The following is a 20,101-nucleotide window of genomic DNA, read 5'->3' on the forward strand; positions in this document are numbered from 1 at the left end:
CAAAATTTCAGATTAATCTAAAATTTTCTAGAAAAATATACTGGAAATTTTAACATTTTGGAGCTCATAAATGTCCTTGTTTTTCCTAGTAACTTATTAATTTTAGCAGAAATGTACTTTTATGTATCCACTTTTTCACCACTTGTTATAGTTTCAGAATTACCATAACACAGAAATATAGTTCCAAATACTGAAAACTTAATTTGTAGTATTTTAAAGAATTTACCAGATTGTTAGTTATACATTAAAGAAAATAAGAAAAACAACATTTTAGTCCCTTTTCAAAATATAATAAAAAGAATGCAAGTCACCAGCTTTTGTTTGTCATTTATTGCTCATATAAACGCTCTCTAAACAATTTTTTCTTTTGGTAAAAATAAAATCTATCAATAATCATAAATAAAATCATCACAATGACGTTCACATGAAATTATATTGCACAATTCCAAGTCTCAACAAGAATCACAGAAAACAAGTGTTGTTGCTCAGGCTGTGCGTAGGAATGTTCAGAGGTCAGAGCCGAGACTTTTCCTGGGGAACGGAAGACCCGGACTCCGTCATCCATCCGGTCCACGTTTTTATTTCTTTTTTTTCCCCAAATCACCTCCTGCCATGTGCAAACATTAAGATTTCCACTTCAACTTAAGAGATTTACTCCAAAACATTTTGGTTTTAGTATCGATTTGGAATGTCTGTGTCTCCAGAAAACAACTAAAGAAACATAAAAAAAACCCCCAAAAAAAGTGTCACATAATCTCACAAATCAAGACTTGTTCTTTAGTGAATGTGGCTCTCTATTACAGATATAACTAGTGTTCTCGTTGAACAAAATGAAGTGCCCCTCGGTTCAGGCCGCTGTGAGCTCGGTTTGCTGTCATTTCACAGCCTTCACCATCCAAGCTCAGACATTTACCCCACAACGCCTCACTTCCTGTCTCTCGCTTGGCACTCTGTGATTGGTCAGCTACAGAAAGGGTGAGGAACAGACGCCGGCGGTGGAACCACCTTGCCCCCCGTTCCGCTTGGTGAACCAGGGATGTTCTGTGTTTGTGCTCAGCTGTTCTCTGCTGCTGCTCTCAGTTCAGGACAGAGCTCCTTCAGCAGCATTTCCATCAACACCTGACACAGAAACACAGACTGAGTCGTTACACACAGCTCTTTGGCTCTGGATAATAAAAATACCCGGATCTGGTTGTGACGCTTCGTGTGTCCGTCTTACGTAGATGAGATGTTTGTTGGCGTTGGCTTCCTGCAGGGCGTTGAAAATCTTGATGATTCCGAAGCGAGCGTTCTGCTGGCCGACGAGGTTTGCTAGTGCATCTGATTGAAACAAAACCACATACATATCTGTCCATATGTGTAATGAGTAAACAACAAATTACTGAATACAAAGTCTAGCAAAAGGTTTCATAGTCCTAGAATTAGGCCCAGAAAATGTGCCACCCCAGTGGTTGAGCCTTAGGGCAGTCATTCATCCAGCGGCCCACCATGTTTTTGAGTTAAAAAAATGTTTAAAGTTGACAGGAAATTTGAAAATATCACTTGATAATTATGAGCTATCAAAAGCTTGGAAGATTAATACCTGATCACTAGGTCAGGTGATCAGGTATTAATCTATAAAGTCTTTAAAAAAAATCCAAAACATTTTAAAAAGATTTTTAAAAAATAAGTAATGATTTGCCTGGTGGGTGAACAAGTAAAGCCTGGTGGCCTGCCAGGCTTATAATACACTGGGGGAAACCCTGGAGTGCACTAGTTTAAAAAATAGAGAAAAAAAAGAAGAATGAAAAATACAGATGTTCCAATAATTCAATCGTCAAAAATCTAAAGTTTGATGAATCAATAAAATTGATTTATTGCCCATCTCTACCTCAGACTTAACCAGATTTTCTCATGTTCCAAACACCATGATGTTGTGATAAACTAAAAGAAAGAAGTGTTTAATTGTGAGGTGTAAAGATCAGTTTAATAATAATGAAATTCATTTTCATTTTCAAATTCATTTTTTATCTTGCAGTTGTGAATAAATTTGTGATGGTTTTCCATACTGGACATCACCAGAGGTTTGTGAAGACAGCAGCTGTAATTTGAGGAAGTCAAAGCGGTACACAGGAAGTCTCCAGACACTGCTACCTGGAATGTTGTCCAGGAGTTTCTGCTGAGCCCGCTCCTTGGTTTCGCTGCGTTCCGAGTCGGTCCGGACCTTGGCGTGAGGCGCCAGCTTCCCGTTAGGCCAGAAGTTGTCCCTGAACACGCTGATGTAGCACACCAGCATCTGCTCGCAGAAGATCCAGTTTACAGTGTCCCGGATCTGTCTGAGGGAAAGAACGCGTCGCGTTAGCGCTGATCACAGACAGACGAAAACCCGGAAAGAACCCCGCGAAAAAAAGCCAGTATTTACTTGTTGATAGTTCGTCCAAATGTAACCTGGACTAGTGCAATTAGAGTCTTCCTCACCCACTTAAACACTGAGCAGGGAAACGAGACAGAAAAGCAGTTGGATGAATCCACTCTGATGTAATTTCAGGTCATGATTCTGTTAGCGTTAGCCGCTCACTTCCTCTGAGTTCAAAGATTTCCCCGATCAGCATGAAGCAGGGCTCAGCCAGGGCGTTTCTGCGCCCGTCCGCCTCGTCGCCGTAGTCCGACAGGTCGCTGTCATCGTCCCCGTCCTCCTGTGGACAACCAATCACAGCCACGACATGCAGGGTGAAGCTAAGCATCTCAAGTTCTCATCCGACCTGCTGGGAAGAGCGGGAAGCCGGCGTCTACCTCAGTGTGGGAGAAGAAATCTCCAGGTAACCTCTCCAGAAAGGAGGCCAAAGAGAAGGAGGACTTCTTCTGAATAGACATCACCTGAAACGCAGAGCGGCACAGGAAGCCACGGTTTGAAAAACAAAAATGTGGTTTTGATTTCAATTTGGATGAAGAGACCATGTTACTTTGAGGTACTCTGGAGACGGGCTGAGGAAGGCGTAGAGTGCCTCCGACTGGCACAGTCGTTCATCCGTCAACAACCGCTGCAACAGAAAACGCCAGAGTTATCATCAACAGCGCTTCAGTGGTTCAGATTCAACATAAAGATAACGATTCAAGATCTGGTCTCCCACGGTTACATGAAGGAGACATTTGGTTGTTCGCTAATGTGTCTTGTCATATAAAAACCCAGATTTACAAGGTGTGGAAAATAAACAGGCGCCATCCATCAGTCTTACTACAGTAAACCCGTTTAAAAACAGGCTACATGAGCCGATAGTCCAACTAACCAGCTGGCTAAAATTAGATTTATTTGTTACTATATACAGGGCAGCACAGTGAGACTAAATATTTCAAATAATTAGGCCCATCACCATGACAAACTCTGCAGGACAATAAATGTCATTTTCAGACCATTTTCAACTAAAATAATAAGAATTACAAACTTTAATTTCTAACATTCATTTAACATTTTAAATATCCAAAGCAAATAAACAAAACAACAAAAATTCAAATGGATTATGAATTCTCTGTAAACAAAACTGCATTTCATAATAGTTACAGTTCATCTAAAGACAGGAAAGACAGGTGAAAGGGCCAGTCCCACTTTTGTAAAAACTAAGATAAAAAGAAAATAAAAAGTGCAAACTAACAGCTTCATACTGGCTGTCAAATGGTTGCTGCACTTATCAAAATGGCGGCTTTTCAGCGATATTAAAGCGGAGCATCACTTTGATGATTGTCATCACGCGATTAATTGATTTATTCCTTATTGTGACAGGCTAACACACACAATACAGTCACTTACTTGATAACTATCACTAAATAGAGTAAAATGTTTTTGTTTTAGCGAATCAAAACAAGAAACAACAAAACAATTGATTTCATTTTATTACAGTAATGTTAGAATATTTTGCAACACTAAGAATTATGTTCCATTTAGAATTAAGGAAACTAGATCATGTTATACATTTTCTGTTATTTATGTGTAAATAAGGCTAACCTATTGTATTTTTACTAGGGCTGAAACGATTAATCGGAGTAATTGTGACAAACTGATTATTGAAATAATCAACTAATTTAATAAACAAGTAATAGTTCACTGGAGTACATAGACTCCAAAAAAGGTCAATTTACTGAAAGAACAACATATTGAGAGCAGTAATTAAGCCAAAACTCTATGTATGTATGATATATGTATTTATTTTGCATTCAAGATGAAAATAAATAAATAAATAAAAATCCCTCAAGTGGCAAATTTAGCTTCACATTGTTCAAATTCTGGGATAAAGAAAATCTCCCGCTAAGCATATTTTGCCATCCAGTTATTAATCAGCTAATCAATAAAAACAGACGGATTAGAAGTACAATGCCTGGCAGATCAACTTTTCACATGGTGATGTTACATGGTGATGGAAATATTATTTTAGCTGCAGATGAATCCTTTGCTACAAATAATCAAGTGTTTTCTATAGGAAGGCTGCTGATGCATTTTAGACAAAAAAAAAAGTTTGATTTCTTATTTAAAAAAGTAAATTATTTGAAAATTAAATGATTTTCATTTTTAACGCATTTCTAATATTGTATAAGTCAGTGGTTAAGAATGGGACGATTGTTTTTTTATCCAATTAATCAATTAATCATCAGATTAAAACAAAAAACAAAAAAACCCCACCAGATTAGTTGTCAGGTTAATCGCTTACTAACATAACCCTCAGGAACTGCCCTGATGTAAGTTTATACAGTGGGAGCCTGATGCCCACTCTAAACACACACACACACACACACACAGTGAGCTTTACCTGCAGGAAGGCATTGAGCTGAGTCTTACTCTTCTCCAGGAACTTCTGGTCGATGGATTTGAAGGGAAGTTTACTGAGCGACGGCAGCTGAAGTTTCTTCAGACATGGAAAACACTGAGGAGGCCAAATGAGAAATTATTATTGTTTATGACAGCCGTATAATATGAGCCTTTAAAATATGACTGTAATTAATATAGACTGTTAATAATATTAATAATGGCTTAATGCATTTTCATGTTTCATGCATAACTTCTCATAAGAATTTTTTACCAGAACTGCCCAGTGAGAGTCAGACAAGACCTCATCACAAATGCAACACAAAATAATGTGGCAGTGAAAGAAGATGAGCCTAATATTTATCTGATTTTCACAAAACAGTTCTGATTTCCAAATCGATTAAAATGCAACGGAAATTATAGGAGAGGGAAAAAAAAGAACAGGGATAGAAGAAGAGGGTAGCAGCTGTACCTCGGTGAGTTTGCGGTGTAACATCTGGAACTCGGTGAGTTTCCTCTGGACGCTCCAGCAGCTGTTGGCCGTCTCCTCTCCTTCCGTCAGGCTAACAGACACGCTGTAGCAAGCTGTGGTCTCGCCGCCTTCTTCTGCCGCCTGGAACCATTAAAAAATAAAAAAATAAAAATCGTGGTTCAGAGGGACTCCACACCGCATTAGCCACGGTGAGGAAAGTGGGCGCGGTTACCTCGGCAGCGGTGATGCTGGCCCTCCAGTGGCCCAGGTTCTCACACCACCAGTCGGTCCTGGTGATGTGCTGCTGCAGCTCGCTGTGCTCCTTCTCCATGGCGCTGATCTCCTCTTTTAGTTTGCTCACGATCTGCAGAAACACACAGAGACAACCTTCGAGAATAGGGAAAAAATAAAAGTAAATATCTGACGTCAGAATACTTGATTGAAATTAAAATCTCAGATTTTTTTTTTCCACATCAGATCCAGTTTTAATCAATTTATTTTTCTCGCTCATTTTTTTTTTTTTTTTTAAAAAGAAGAAATTACAAATGACAGAGTATTATCTAAAAGTGGCTTTTATTTCCGTCATCCCTTCTGTGAGCTGTACGGTGGCAGCGACGAGGGTCAGGCTACGAGAACTTCTGTTTAATTTGGAGAATACAGTTCTAATATTAGCTGAGAAAAACAAAAACAAAACACAATTCTACCAGAACACCTTTTAAAGAGGAAATGTCATTTAAACGACAAAAGAAAAAAATATTACAACTTTATTATCATATTATTTTGACTTTGTCACTTGACCTTATTCTCATAATTAAAAATAGTTTAAAAAAAACTAAAAACAAACTTATATTTTGACATGGATTTCATCTGAATTCATACTCCAAATAAATAGATGCTTTAAAACAAGATGGCGGCCTTGAGCGTGCTGACATCACTCTGAACTATGGAAACACAAGAAGTGCATGGATAGAAAAAAGAAAAATCCAGATTTTCAAAAAATGTAATCTTGAAAAACCAAAGATTTGATTAATGGATAAACTCTATTCATCGTCCAGCTGCAGGTAGATGGAAACCTGAAGAGCTAAGACAGTGTGGTTCTCATCTGCTACCTTTTTGTCTGGTTTCGGGGCGTTCTGGATGGAGCCCAGCGCCTGCCGCTTGTACTCCAGTTTGTCATACAGCTGCCGTAGTTTAGTAGCAGCGTAGCTAGCTTGCTCGTTGATTCCTTTAGTTCCCTCGTCGCACACTTCCTCCCCTGCGTCCAGACCCTGGCACTGCACACAGAGGGACACGGAAACAACACGAGGACAGCTCACACACACAAAGAAGCCAATCTCGTACAGTAAAATCCATGTGACGCAGAAGCATCTTCTTTTTTGTGTGTGTGTATCTGACCCCGTTGCCCTTCTCCTCTGGGCTGCACTGTGATTGGCTGTGGGACTCGTCTCTTCTGATCAGCCGCTCGTAGAGGTCGGACACCAGGAAGGACGGGTAGTAGCGCTCCCTCATGGTCTCGGCCACCTGGAGAACATTTCAATATGTTTTATTCTTGCTGCAAGAGCTGCTCAAAAAGCTCCAACCTGAGCGGACATTTTGGAGAAAAGAAAAAGCGAAAGAAGTTCTTCTACCCCACACCAGACCGAAGGACTGTTAAGCTAGACTAAAATGCGCTAATGTAGCGTCCCTTTAGCGCATACTTCATTATTTATAGCAAAAACCACAAAATACTTCCAACATCAACACGTGAAACGCTCAGGCCAACATCAATAAGTAAACCTGATACTGTTGCTTATTTTTCAATTAATAATAGAATAGAAAAACTTGCTTTTTTTGCAGAAATTGAACCCGGTGAAGCTAAAACTGGGTCACATGAGGAGTTCTGGGTCAGACATTTTTACAAAAAAATGTTTTTTCATCTTACATGTAACATTTTTTTGTACGGTTTTGGCTCAATTACATCTGTTAGTGTATCGTTTGTTCAGCAAATGGCCTTTTTCTTTGAGTCTTTATACTCAACCTAATGATTGATCTCTTACAAAATTAGTTGACGGTTATTTCGATAATCGATTCTTCACGATTAAGCCGATTAATCGTCTGCATCTTAAATCCCATTTTACCTGCTCCTGCAGTCTGACGAACACCTCGGTCCCTCTGTTCCCCACCAGACTCTGCTGGATCTCCTTCAGGAGAAACTTCTCCACTTGAATCTCTTTGCTCTCCACAAAGAACTTCTGGTAGATTTCTCCCACGATTTGGGGCACTTCATTCTGCCAAAACAAACGGAAACCAGTTCACAAAGGCTTGGCGTCGCCTTCACATCAACATCACCCACCCAGCAAATATTTACGTAAAAGCTAACAGAAAAAGCAGCTGGTATTAATGAAAGTTTTTTTATCTGTAAAATCTTTAACCTATTTAACTGTACAAAATCTATCTGGATTTCTTTACAGGATCATATTCCTCAACTTTAGCTAAGATTGAAGTTAGTTCATTAGGTGTAAATTTCCCTGCACTGTTTTTTACTTTAGTTTGGAACGGCTGGGTTGAACTCTGATGAATGTGCGTCCTGAATACCTTATTGGCAGTTTTCAGCATTTCCACCAGTTCCCAGAAGCTTATCAGAGTTCTCTTATCAACCCTCTCCATGTACGCTCGAAAGTGTTCTCTGTAGCCCGGGTTACACAAAATATCATCAAAGTGGAGGATCTGAAAGGAGGTAGAGAACACAATAAGACGAAAAGCGCTTTAACGTCGAACGACTTGAACAGAACGGCTTTGGTTTTCAGAACTGAAACGCTCCCTCCGGCGTTTCCGTGCCTCTGACCTTCTGGCTCTGCGGTTCGTCGCCGTCGTCGGCTCCTCCTTCCTCGCTGTTCTCGTAGTTGGGTCCACCGAGCAGGCGGATGCGTTTCTCACACTGTTTCTTGGCGACGGTCAGCTGGTTGATGTAGCGCTTCATGTCCCTGGCCCTCAGCAGGTCCGCCTTCATGGCTGCCGACTCTTTGCCTTTGCGCTCTGAATGAGGGAAACGAAGAGGAAGGTGACGAAGTTACCGAGAGCGGTGATAAGATTAAACCACAGAACTAAAATAATCCCAATACATGCAAAAGCTGGGATTGTAAAAAATATATATTTTTAGTTAGCATGAAGACGGTATTATTTATTGTCCATATCTTTACATGATATTTGATTGAAAAGGCATTTGATACTAAGCAGAGTAGTTCTGGTGGCTAGCAGAAAATAATGTGAATAACTGGTTTATTACTGAGGTATCAGTTTCAAAAATCGAATGCGGGATCCCACCAGGCTGTGTGTTTTGGACCCAATATATCTCTCTCTCTATATATATATATATCTATTTAGATATATAAACTTTCTTTTGTTTTATTTGTTTACAGTTGACAAACTTCTGTTTTGACTTTATAATTATTACAAACGGCATCATCTATAATGTGAATAAAAACAGTGTTTCATAGATAGTCAGAAAGGCAAATTAAAGTTTTAGGAGGGATTCTCTATTCCTCATTGGAAACCTCATAATTAATTCATAAAGAGGAAAAATATGCAAAAGTACTGCAATATTAAATAACAGAGTCTTTCTGAAACAACAGGGCTTCATATTTTTTACCGTTTGCTTATTCTTCCATATTTCAGTTATTGTTTATAGGCGTGGGCATGTGTGACTAGTTCTGTCGCAATAAGCGACAATATTTCCATTTGTATAATTTATTGACAAAAGTAATCAGACTGGTGCATCGGTATCAACCAGCCCCTTTTTTGAACGACAATTTTGATTACAGAGATTTCATAATTAATTTCATTTTTGCTGATTTGTTTTGAATATGTAAAATGTCTTCCAGTTACAATTTAACGTTCAAATTTAATCTTTATTGATCTATGAGAATGTGTTCTTGCATTATTATGCCATTACCATATTAGATTGCTTGAAAATGGTTTCAAAACAACAATATTATCGTTTATCGCGATAACTTCTGGGACAATTTATCGTCCAGTAAAATTTGTGTCACCACAGGCTTGTGTGTGACCAATATCTGCCATACAAACATATAGCAAGAAGAATCTTAAACAAACTGACTCAGAAGAACATGTCAACATTTATTGACATGTTATGTGATTGAATATGCGTAAAATAAAAGATTGAAAATGCCTTCAGTAACGTAAAACAAGTAGAAGAACACTGTTAAATACTGTCCTGTAGTTGTGTTTTCCCCTAACAACATTGAACATACATGTATTTATATTTATTTGTATTACCTGCAGGGATTGGGACTCCCAAACATCCCTGAAGAAGTAGAAACTATTAGCTTGTTTGTCTGGAATTAGATAGGGTGTCTCAGGAAAACTAGAAAATAACAAAACCCTCATGTGCAGCGTTTAGTAAGAGAAAACAAAACACTGTAAAGTCCTCCAAAAAAATCAAGCTAGCTCAGTTTAATAGGAACAATGATGCATCGGTCTAACAAGCCAAACTGCTTGCTAAATTTTGAGAACATGCTGAACACACCCCGTTCAACGCACTGTTTTCTCGGCTTCAAAGAACAGAGTCGCAGCAGCAGACTGTGCTGAGGCACACCAATTACTGCCGTCACATTCTGTCGATTTCCTTTTACCTTTTTGCTTCTTGAGCTGAGGCAAGCTGCCGATGGTGGTGGCGTGGATAATTTCTACCACTATTTGATACCTGGGATGGAGATGGAGAGACCAGAAAACATGAAAAGACTAAATAAAACATAATTACGAAGATTCTTTACTTGACAAACCGCCATGAAAGTCTGTGTGTCACCATTATTTCCTCCACTAATGACCCACACGTAGCAGTATCATGTCTAACACCCCTTTGTAGATCCGCCACGTTGCTTTAGAGACAAGCTCTGTTCCCATGGAAACCCCCCACAGCAACAGCAGGAGCACAAAAAATATTAGTGATTAAGCCCTCTGTTATTGAGTTTATACAGGCAGAGTGGTGCAGATACAAAACATTCTGCGTTTAATAAAGCCATATGTGTGTGTGTGTGTGTATGCGTGCGTGTGTATGTGTAGGTGTGTGTGTGCCTGACATGCCTGAGTTGTTTGAGGAAATTGACATCAGTGGAAGTTGATATCAGCTTGATGAAGTCTTCGTAAGAGGCAGCGTAGGTGTAGGCCTTTTTCTGCTGCTCGGCCTGCTGCTCCCTCTGCTCCAGCTGAGACAGCAGCATCCTGTTGATGGAGTCCGGGTCACTCAGCACCTCCACCAGAGGCTTCAAGACTGCAGCAACAAGCAACACAAAACACAATCACAATTCAGCGCCAGGAAGAGAAGAAAATAAACATCTGTTGGGGTTGAACACAGGTTGTTAAAGACGGGAAAGACATGGTGATGAGTGACTACATTATTTGTAAAAGCAGTAGTAGGTGCTGTAGGAATTTTTGTTTTTAGCTGCTGCTGGCTAAAACAGCAGGTTTTTATGGATAATTTTCTCCTCATTTCTTTTGCGAGAGGCTGACAAATCAGTTTTTGTGATTAGTTGAATTTTTTGGTTTTTGAATATTTCTTTTGTGGAAACTGGATTTTTTTTCCCACCAACCTCTTTGTTTCCTATATCACACATTTAACGACAGTGCGCCCAGGGTGGACATCTTGTTAGAAAAGCTTTTCTTTTTTTACGGTTTCTATTTAGTTGCACTTGGAATTAAGGTCAACAAAATGTAAAGGTCAAGCTAAGATTTCTTTGTTTTTGTTTTTTATGAGAACAAACTTGTGAAATTACCAGGATACAATAGCAGTAATAAGATAATAAAAATCACATGGCAAAGTTGAAATAATACCAGAATAAAGTAATTTTATCCAAACTCCAACATGCCAAATTAAAAATTATCCAAGCTTTTTTCCCCTCATTAAAACAACTTTTTTTTCTCTCCTAATTTTAAAACTTTCTCCTGTAAAAATTGTTTTTATTCTACCAATATTAGGTCTGTATTCTCATAGCTAGTCAAAAATTCTTGTAACTTGGCCCCAAAACTCTGTCGTTCAACCGCCAGAAGCAAAGATTGATGTAAAAGCCACTTTTTGAAAATATTTTCTGTTATTTGTAAAAAAAAAAAAAATTCTCAGAAAAGAAAGCAAACGGAAAAAAAAAAAATCGAAAATTGGATTTGGTGCGACAAAAAACTGAGATTTTATTTTTAAGGCACATCATCCAGCTCTAATGGAAAGTGAGTCAGTTTCATTTCCTCATTTGTTCGATTCAAATAAAAAGATCAGATAAAAAAAGAAATAAAACAAAGCTCGTAGAGACGTAGAAGGACGTCGGCACCTTTGGTCGTTATAACTTCTGTGAGGCAGCAGCGGAGCGTGTGAGACTTGGCGTCCTTCTGAGGCAGCAGACACAGCAGCAGGATTCTCGCTACACAACGGAGGAAGGCCATCTCCGAGTCGGGACAGACCAAGCAGGGATGCAGAGGAAATGGACGAGCAGCTTCCTCTGATCTTTGTACACACACACACACCCACACACACAAAGTAAATATAGAAACAGATTAGGGTGAGGGATAGTGTTACATGCACCGTCATATTCATTTGGAGCTTTTGGACTGCAGGATGGAAGAATCTTATCATATAAACTATAATGGTTTCTAAAGCTAAATTTAGCCGTTTGAGCTCCATCATCTGTTGAAATTCGACGCTCATGGTGAGCGCATGTTAACTTCTGAAACACAGACACATTTTTCAGTCCGAGCATCATGTCAGACCACCTCAAACAGGGTGAGGTTGCTATGACTCATCCAATGCCGAGCTGTTATTCCATTTTTCCTAAACTTGACAGAACAAGACACGCCGCCGCCTCTCTCGTACTCGCCAACCTGTCGACGACAGACGTCACTGTGTCGAAGTCAAATCATGAACTTCGCCCGACGTGCCAGGATAATAAAAGCAGATGAAGCGTGAAGCACCGCTCCGCCTGTCCCGTCGGTCGTCTTTTGTGCGTATCGCTGAGGGGGAAGTGAGCTTTTAATGTCATTCACGCTGCATCAGACTGATGGGATTTCACTCCGTCAGGACACGTGAAATTACACGGGGGGGGACACTGGTGGGTGTGGAGGTCTTTGGCAGCAACTCAAAAGTGGAACACGACTCCTCTGAACACCAACAACGAGTCATAACGTCAGAATGAAGAAGGCCGATAACCGGCACTAAAATTAATTTGTGTTCTTGCCGTTTCAATTTGTAGGGGTGGGCCGATTACAGCTTTCGATCAGCGAAACCGATTTCGAAGGATGCAGATTTTTTTTTTTTCCATCTGAAAAGTTGCGAAATACAGCGACCTTTGCGAAAGTAGATAAAATTGGTTTCACATATTAGTAACTCCCAAAAATTAAGAAAATCTGGGGCAATTTACTTATCGTATCATTTATCATGATAAATGTCTTTTCAAAATTTGGATTAAATCCAAATTCCAATTCAAGATGTTTGAAACCTGACAAAATAGTATTTTTTTACTAATTTCTTGACTGTTTATTCAATTAAAGTATCAATACATATCAATACAATTTATAATATGTGTGCAGTTTAGTGGCAGTCACAGCCAGATAGTTTCCTAATAAAGTAGTAATAAACGGATCTTACTGTAACTTTTATCATAATCGCAATGGTACCGCAAAATATGGTGAGAAAAGTTTAAGTCCACTACATGTGGTTGTCCGCTACAACTGCATGCAAATAACAAACCAGACGTGTTTCCATCAAGGTTTTTTTTTCAAATGTACGTTTTGAAGTATTGCATGTGAAATACCAAAATTCTGAATAAAAAAATTTTTAATATGGATAACGTAAATACCGAATAAATTCTGACGTAACCAACTTTCCACATCCACTGGTGGGTCTGTAAACAAACCTTTCGAAAAATAAATAAATAAAAATTCTACATCTTGTTTGTTGTTTTTTTTTACAGCCATGCGGAGCGCTTTGCGCAGCATGGTCAAGTCGCTCCAGACTGGAGCACGCATAATTCGCATTCTGAAAGCTCGCTCGAAACTCGCCCGAAGACTGGACGGAAACGTGACTGAGTGCGTACCTTCCAGACGCGGCCTTGAGGTCGGTGAAGTGGGAGTGAAGGATGCGGACGCTGTCATAGCACACCACGTTGACGACGTCTATGTCTGCGAGTCTGGTTCGCAACTGGCCAATCATCTGCCACCAGTCCTCCAGCAGCATGGAGTACAGCTGGCCCTCATCGTGACTCAGGGAGACGTACCAGGACAGGATGTAGTCTCTGTAGGCCAAGTCGAACACTGAGAGGAGACAGAGATAGAGAAAGGATTCCAATGCAGGTTGGCTTTGTTTAGGAGAGATGAGAAGATGAACGGTTCAGTTAAATGGAGTTTTATTTGCCAGCGCTGGTGCCTGATTTCTTCTTCTTTTTTTTTTTTTCGGTAACTAAACCACGAATTAAACTGCTGCAAAGTTAGTCCAACAGGTTTCATTTCCTCAAAGGCCAGGTGCATCAGAGGTGGCGAGGTATAAAAAAAAAAGAAAAGGGACGGGTTAGTTTATCACACCGATGACTCATAGAAGCAGAGACTGACGTGACTAACTGTAGGAGGAAACCAGAGGAGCAGGACACAACCGTGTTCGGCTCATTCGGAACATACGCTCGTGTGATGCTAATCTAAAAATACACAGGACGCCTCATTGTCGGCGTCTATTAGAAGCGCCAATTAGAATTAATGAGGAATATCAAAAGCAAACTTTGGTGATTGTGAGGGCTCTTATGATCTCATGTCACCACCTTGCTCTTTTTCAGTCTTAGCTAATGGTGAAGTTGTTTTGGAAAACATGAAGAGAGTCCCTCGTCTGATCAATATAGCCAAAGTGGACTTTGTCATCTGAGCAGCAAAGATATGCAGAGAAACCAAATACAAAGACCGAGTCCCAGGACAGGACGAATGTAGCAGAGAAATAATAAAAAAGAAAAAAAACTAAAACAAACACATAAGTGACGAGGCTTTCTTCACAGTTTAGAGGAAGTTAAGGGTTGTGCTGTTGACAGTGTGATGTCACCCATTCTTCTAGTGTAAATATTATAATTAGATTAATAATAATAACTTTAACCCCTGAAAGCCTGAATGTATATCCAATTGTGGATGAAAAAAAAATGGTTGTGTTTTTGTTGTCAATTATCTTTTAAATAACTTAGAGATTATAATGTAGGTATGATGCTAATTAGATACACCAGGCACTTTAAGACAGAAACATACTCTCCAAGCTTACAATCTTAGTATATTTATTATTTTATTGTTGCTGTTACTGCTCAGATAAGACTTTGCCAATATGTTTTTGAACAACTGTACAGTATTCAAATACAGCTCAATTACAGATGGGCAATTTGACTTAAAAATAAAATATGTGTTTTCCAAACCATACTAAGTTAAATTTCCAATCTTAGTTGGGGTTTTTTAAGCCTTACAAATGACAGAAAATATTTTTTAAAAAGGGGTTTTATTTAAATTTTTCCTTCAGTGAGTTAACCTGAATTCAAAGTTGACATAAATAGAAGCTGTAAAATGTGCTGATCGTATAATATTGCATTTCTTGGGCGAGTTAGAAAATCGATTATTGCAAGATTACATTGATGCAATCATAGCCAGTTTTTTGATACATAAATCAGTGCTACAAATTGAATTTCAACATACACTTCTGAACACACTTCATCATACGGTGTTTCCAAAATGGCAACATTTTTACTACTTTGAACATTATTTCTGTCCACGATTTCCTGATCCAACCAGAAGGCCTTGGACTGGACAGAAACTCAGACCGAGTCATCAGATCACCGAGAGCAGAAGACGACTCTGAATCCAAAGTCATCAACCTACTCCACCTGCCAGTCACAGTGGAGCATGTACAAATCCCCTTCTACTGTGTAGGCGTTTGTTAACTCAGTACAAATCCTGGAGCCATCTGCTGCTTGGCAGATGCACGCGCACACACACACAAACAGCTCCTCTCATTGTGTAGATGTGTGTTTGTGCAAATGCTTGTGCGTCTCCCTCACCAGGCCTTTTACTGGTGCAACAGTGGGTCACTGAGAAGCAGTGATGAGTGGCAGCAGAACAGTGTCATCACTCAGCATTCTTATTGTTTTGGGGTTGTTTTTTTTAAAGAGAAAAAGATTTTTACTAACAGAATGTTTTTGTGACGAAAGATGCTGGAAACGACACACAAGCCTCCATTGAAATGACACAGCTTTTTTTCGCTCAGTACATTTTCACCCTGAAGCTCCATGAACTGACAATTCTCAAAAGCAAAGAAACAAACAAGTCGTAGATCGAGTCTTTCACTGTACAAAATAAAGAAAGCTCCCCAGAAATAAAAATCTAGGCAGGAAACTTTAATTAACATGTTAGAAAAGCATTTGCTCCACTGTGGGCTAAAGAGCAAATTGAAATGTTTTAAATCTCTCACCAACTTATCCTTTTGCATTTCCTCCTCATTTGCTCTACGTGGCACAAAAGATTCAAATCTCTGTATGAAGTCTCTCTCAGAGAAACGTGTCGGGAAATGAGCTGGTAACCAGATTCAGACATTTTTAAGCTTGACTGGTGATGACATTTTCACTTGCTGACTGGAAACATAATAAACCTCAGTTACTAAATTTCAGGATTAGTGAGATGTTTCAGGTTTCACTCAGAGGAATCAGAGACATTTAAGAATTTACTGAAAGGTGAACTGCATTGCACAGGGTTTCAAAACCTCATATTTAAGACCTGTTAAGACCACTATGAATGAAATTTAAGACTCGTGTCATAACAGAAATGAACAAACTCCACCAAGCCAACTGGCGAAAAATTTACACTTATTCATGACAAGTCACAAAAAACGATCATGGGTAGTTTTTTGCAACTTTCCCTGCTAGCTAGCAAAGGTGTATTAGCACTAGTTAGCGGTAGCATCAGTGGTCTCGTGTCACAAAGAGCACTGAAGATGTCTTTTTTTTGCCTGACAAAAAAGTCCCCAGGAGGGGAAAACTAAAAAACATCAAATAAACAACATTAAATAGTTCCATAAAGACAAAATGTAAGACTTGGGAAAAACATACTTAATTTTTTAATGGATTTAAGACATTTTAAGGCCTTTACATTAGAAACCAACCCTTAAATACACGAATTTAAGACTTGTTAAGGATGTGCGGACACATTGTGCCTGGATTATGAAAAATACACAGTTTGATATTGTACATTTACAGGTCATAAAGAGAAATCCAAAACATCTGAATTCACTATTGACAAAGCAAAGCTTCACAAAAACTAGAAAATCACTGCTCAACCCCAGGCAGGACGTTTTCACCCAGAACAGCAAAACTTGTACGGCTCGCTCAAGTTTTTTTATACGTCAAAGCATCTCTGATGAATTACCTTCTTTCAGGGCTTTGTCCACATTATGCGACACCACCACTCTTCTGCTCAGGAAGGACTCCTGCGCAGGCACTGAAAACCGACCCTGAGGGACAACCAGAGCACCAGGTCACTTCACTTTCAACCTCACATTCGGGAAAGCAGAAGAGATTAGCAGTTAGCATTTTTATACAACTAAGAGAGGAGAACTGTATCCCTGATAAACAATCTGTCAGAGCTGACGCAACATGTCAACAAGACAGATGTCTGCGCCAATCTTCCTCCATCGTCAACGTCAATAAGTCATCAGCACACAGCAGCAAACGACGCAGCGGAAAAACAGGCCAGCAGCCAGCTGCAAGCGCAGCATTGTTTTTCTGAAGAAATGGACAGTCATTTACTGGGTGCTGAGCAAAAATTAAGCAGGATGGCATGAATGCGATAGTTCAAGATTCTGCCCATTAGTTCAAGATTTTTTTTTTAATTGCAAGAACAAAGAGAAAACATGAGAAATACATAATTATAATAGAATAAAACTAAGAGCATGCAGGTATGATAACAAAGGGGGTTGGTGTAGATGGAGACTTTATCAGATTTAAATTATTACAAATTAGAATGGAAATAATTTAGGAAGAACACAATGTAGCCATCGTTTAATAACAGGGTTGCTTTCTCTTTAATTTTGTAGTAAACAGGTCCACGTCTATCCACTGATACTTTAGTCTGAAACAGACCAAATCTGATTTTAATTCATTTATTCAACTTTTAAAAATGTGCAGCAGGTGTTTCAAAGAGATAGCAACTTAACTTTGCTCTTATTGCTGAAAATGGACTGAATCTAATATATATTTTCTGAAAATTGTTGCTGAGCTCAAAATAATTTGAATAATTAATGTCTTTCTATAAAGATGTGCAAACATCTCTTTGCCACAATTTTATTTTTATTATGCACTTGTTTAATTAAAGTGATTTTACGTTTAGTTTATTGTTGAACTACAGATAGATAGATAGATAGATAGATAGATAGATAGATAGATAGATAGATAGATAGATAGATAGATAATTGTTTAAATTTCAGCATTTTCAGAAGAAAATGCTTTAGTCTTTACAAATTTGACCCATGTCATTGGTCAAAATTATCGATATATATTTATTTCTTAAGCTACAAACTAAAAATTATTGTTTGTTTTGTGTGTGTTTTTATCTGGTAGGAGGGTGCCCAGGGAATCAGTCATGTAAGCACTGCTACTAGCTAAGTGTTTTCTTTTTTCCCCATTGTTAGATGTACTAAATGTGTTCTCTATGAATATATTTATATACAGACATATTCGACAGAGTAATCTTCCTACCATCAGCCTATTGAAGAACTCCAGACGAGCAGCTGACTGCCTCCTGTTTCGGTCAAAGCAGCTGACTTTCAGAGGACTCTTCCTGACCAGCAGCACGAAGCTCCCGGCCAGGAAGCACAGTAAGGCGAATGAGACGTAGATGAAGAGCTTCAGCAGCACAGAGGTGAGAGTCAGGCCTCCCCAGGCCAGCTGAAACGCAACAGCCGCCACCACGCCCAGGCAGAAAGCCGGGACGACCCGGAAAGAGGAACCGCCGGTGGAGTCGGGACTGGCAGCCATGGGCTCCTCTTCTCCTCCGGTACTGCTGCTCCCTCCAGCCAGCGGCGTAGTGGTAGTTGCGGGGGTGGGCATGCTGCGACCTCACCATCCATACATCTGTCACTGCTTATTAGGCTGAAACTCCGCAAGTGCCAGCGGCAGGTGTACGGTGCGCACTCCGGTATTCCATCGACTACAGCACTGTCTCCAAGAAGAGGCATCCCCGCTCTGACATCTCCTCCTCGAGCCGCGCCGCTATGTCTTGCCCGCTCCTAGCATCGGGCCACCCGGTGGCAACAGGCACTGAGCTCCGCCTGCAACAACAATCCAGACAGGAAACGCACCGCGCTTGTCTAAGGTTTTGGTAGCAGCCTCCCGGAGAACAGACAGAAAGACCCAGGGTGATGAGATGATGGATGGAGCGATAAAAGCCGTCACCTTGGAGACAAATAGGCGGAAGAGAAGCTGAGCGACTGCTAACTAAACTGAACTAGGAAGAAATTTACCTGAAAAATAACAATGGAGGGCAATACTGTTGCTCTTAAATATACCCAAAAAAGGTGTGCAATTGACTATGAAGCACACTGACGGACGGTAGCCTACTAGCTTGCTCGCTTAGTAACCAGTTGAACATCAGCTAAGGTTAGCTTACTCACCTCGCGCTGAAGAGTTACTGACAAGAACCTTACATTTCTGTTTTCCGAACAGCTATACCAAGTCGTTTCAACGGGCTTAGCAAGCTTCTAAGCATTACCACTATCTCGTCAAGGGCCGCCAGACAAAAACAAGTAATTGTTATTCTCCTTAAACCTCCAGCTGACTGACAATCTCTCTCAACGTGAAGCGGTGTCAGCCAATGAGCGTTAGCGATAAGCGCTGACGTCTCGCCCGTTTTTAACCTCCGTACAGTTTGAAAGGGCGGGGAGTTCAACACTGAACACAGCAACCTATTCAGTGGTAGAAGCGCCGCCCAGTAAAGCGGCTTCCCGTATCATTTAATCAAGCGTACCAAAAGATAACGGCTTGTGCCTCGCTTGTGTGACGACAGATTTTTGCCTCAGACAGCAGTTCACAACAAAGGCGCCATTCAACGTCAACAACAGTGAATATTTTCACACGGAGCGATGATAAATCATTTTTCAGCTATATCTAAATTAGATATTAACACAGATATTACTTTCTTAGAATTTTTAAAGTGTTTTATTGAGTAAAAAGAACAGTACGTCGTTTATAAGGACAGGCTGGAAGACAGACATGCATGTGTCTGTCTTTAAAAAAAATTTAAAGTCACTGACTTAGGAGCATTGGGTCTGCATTTCCAGATATTCACAAGTTCATTCTTCCTTTCTGGAATAAACATTCTGAATATCCTATTAAATTTATCTATGCAGAATAATCTGCCATATTGGGCATGGACACACACAGTCCTTTTGTTTATGGATTTTGGATGTTCAAAATGAAAACCTTTTACTTTAAATCTAGACTATGTAGCAATTTATAGTACAAAAGTGCTATACTAGTATGGTAATTAGAGCTAGGAGGTGAATTTTCTTATCTTACAACAGCATAATCGGACATGAGTAAAAGTTGTTTGTATTTTGTATATTCTATTCTGGTTATTTATACTCTAGGACTAATCACAAACATCCACGTCTATAGACCAACCCAAGATAAGATTTGCTTCCTAGAAGCAACAACAAACTACAAGATGGGTTTAGAAATAAGATGAAAATAACTGGAAATCAGATGGACTCATGCTTGTGTTTCACTTTGGACTCTGTCCCCTGCTAATGTGATCACAAAGTCACATGTTGCAATACTAGAACATGGACCACATGAAATTCTCCATGGACT

General features: G+C 39.6%; 1 protein-coding gene across 2 annotated transcripts; it reads right to left on the reverse strand.

The window, feature by feature from the left end:
- Positions 1-311: 311 nt before the first annotated feature.
- snx25 (sorting nexin 25) lies at positions 312-20,018 on the reverse strand. 2 transcript variants are annotated; one of them, XM_028008751.1, is made up of 22 exons: positions 18,904-20,018; positions 17,990-18,561; positions 16,662-16,746; positions 13,322-13,538; positions 11,564-11,736; positions 10,329-10,515; positions 9,878-9,948; positions 8,071-8,261; positions 7,821-7,952; positions 7,364-7,513; positions 6,642-6,767; positions 6,356-6,520; positions 5,479-5,610; positions 5,247-5,387; positions 4,779-4,892; positions 2,943-3,020; positions 2,773-2,856; positions 2,558-2,675; positions 2,402-2,468; positions 2,134-2,315; positions 1,220-1,320; positions 312-1,119 (listed from the first exon to the last, which is right to left on the reverse strand). In XM_028008751.1, exons 2-22 carry the CDS (start codon positions 18,338-18,340, stop codon positions 1,054-1,056), a joined length of 2,931 nt encoding a protein of 976 aa, XP_027864552.1. In that variant the 5' UTR covers positions 18,341-18,561; positions 18,904-20,018; the 3' UTR covers positions 312-1,053. The 2 variants fall into 2 exon arrangements, with proteins under 2 accessions (XP_027864552.1, XP_027864551.1); XM_028008750.1 differs by having other exon boundaries at positions 17,990-18,685.
- Positions 20,019-20,101: the final 83 nt, after the last annotated feature.

Source organism: Xiphophorus couchianus, chromosome 23, assembly GCF_001444195.1.
Source record: "Xiphophorus couchianus chromosome 23, X_couchianus-1.0, whole genome shotgun sequence".
NCBI classification, from domain to species: domain Eukaryota; kingdom Metazoa; phylum Chordata; class Actinopteri; order Cyprinodontiformes; family Poeciliidae; genus Xiphophorus; species Xiphophorus couchianus.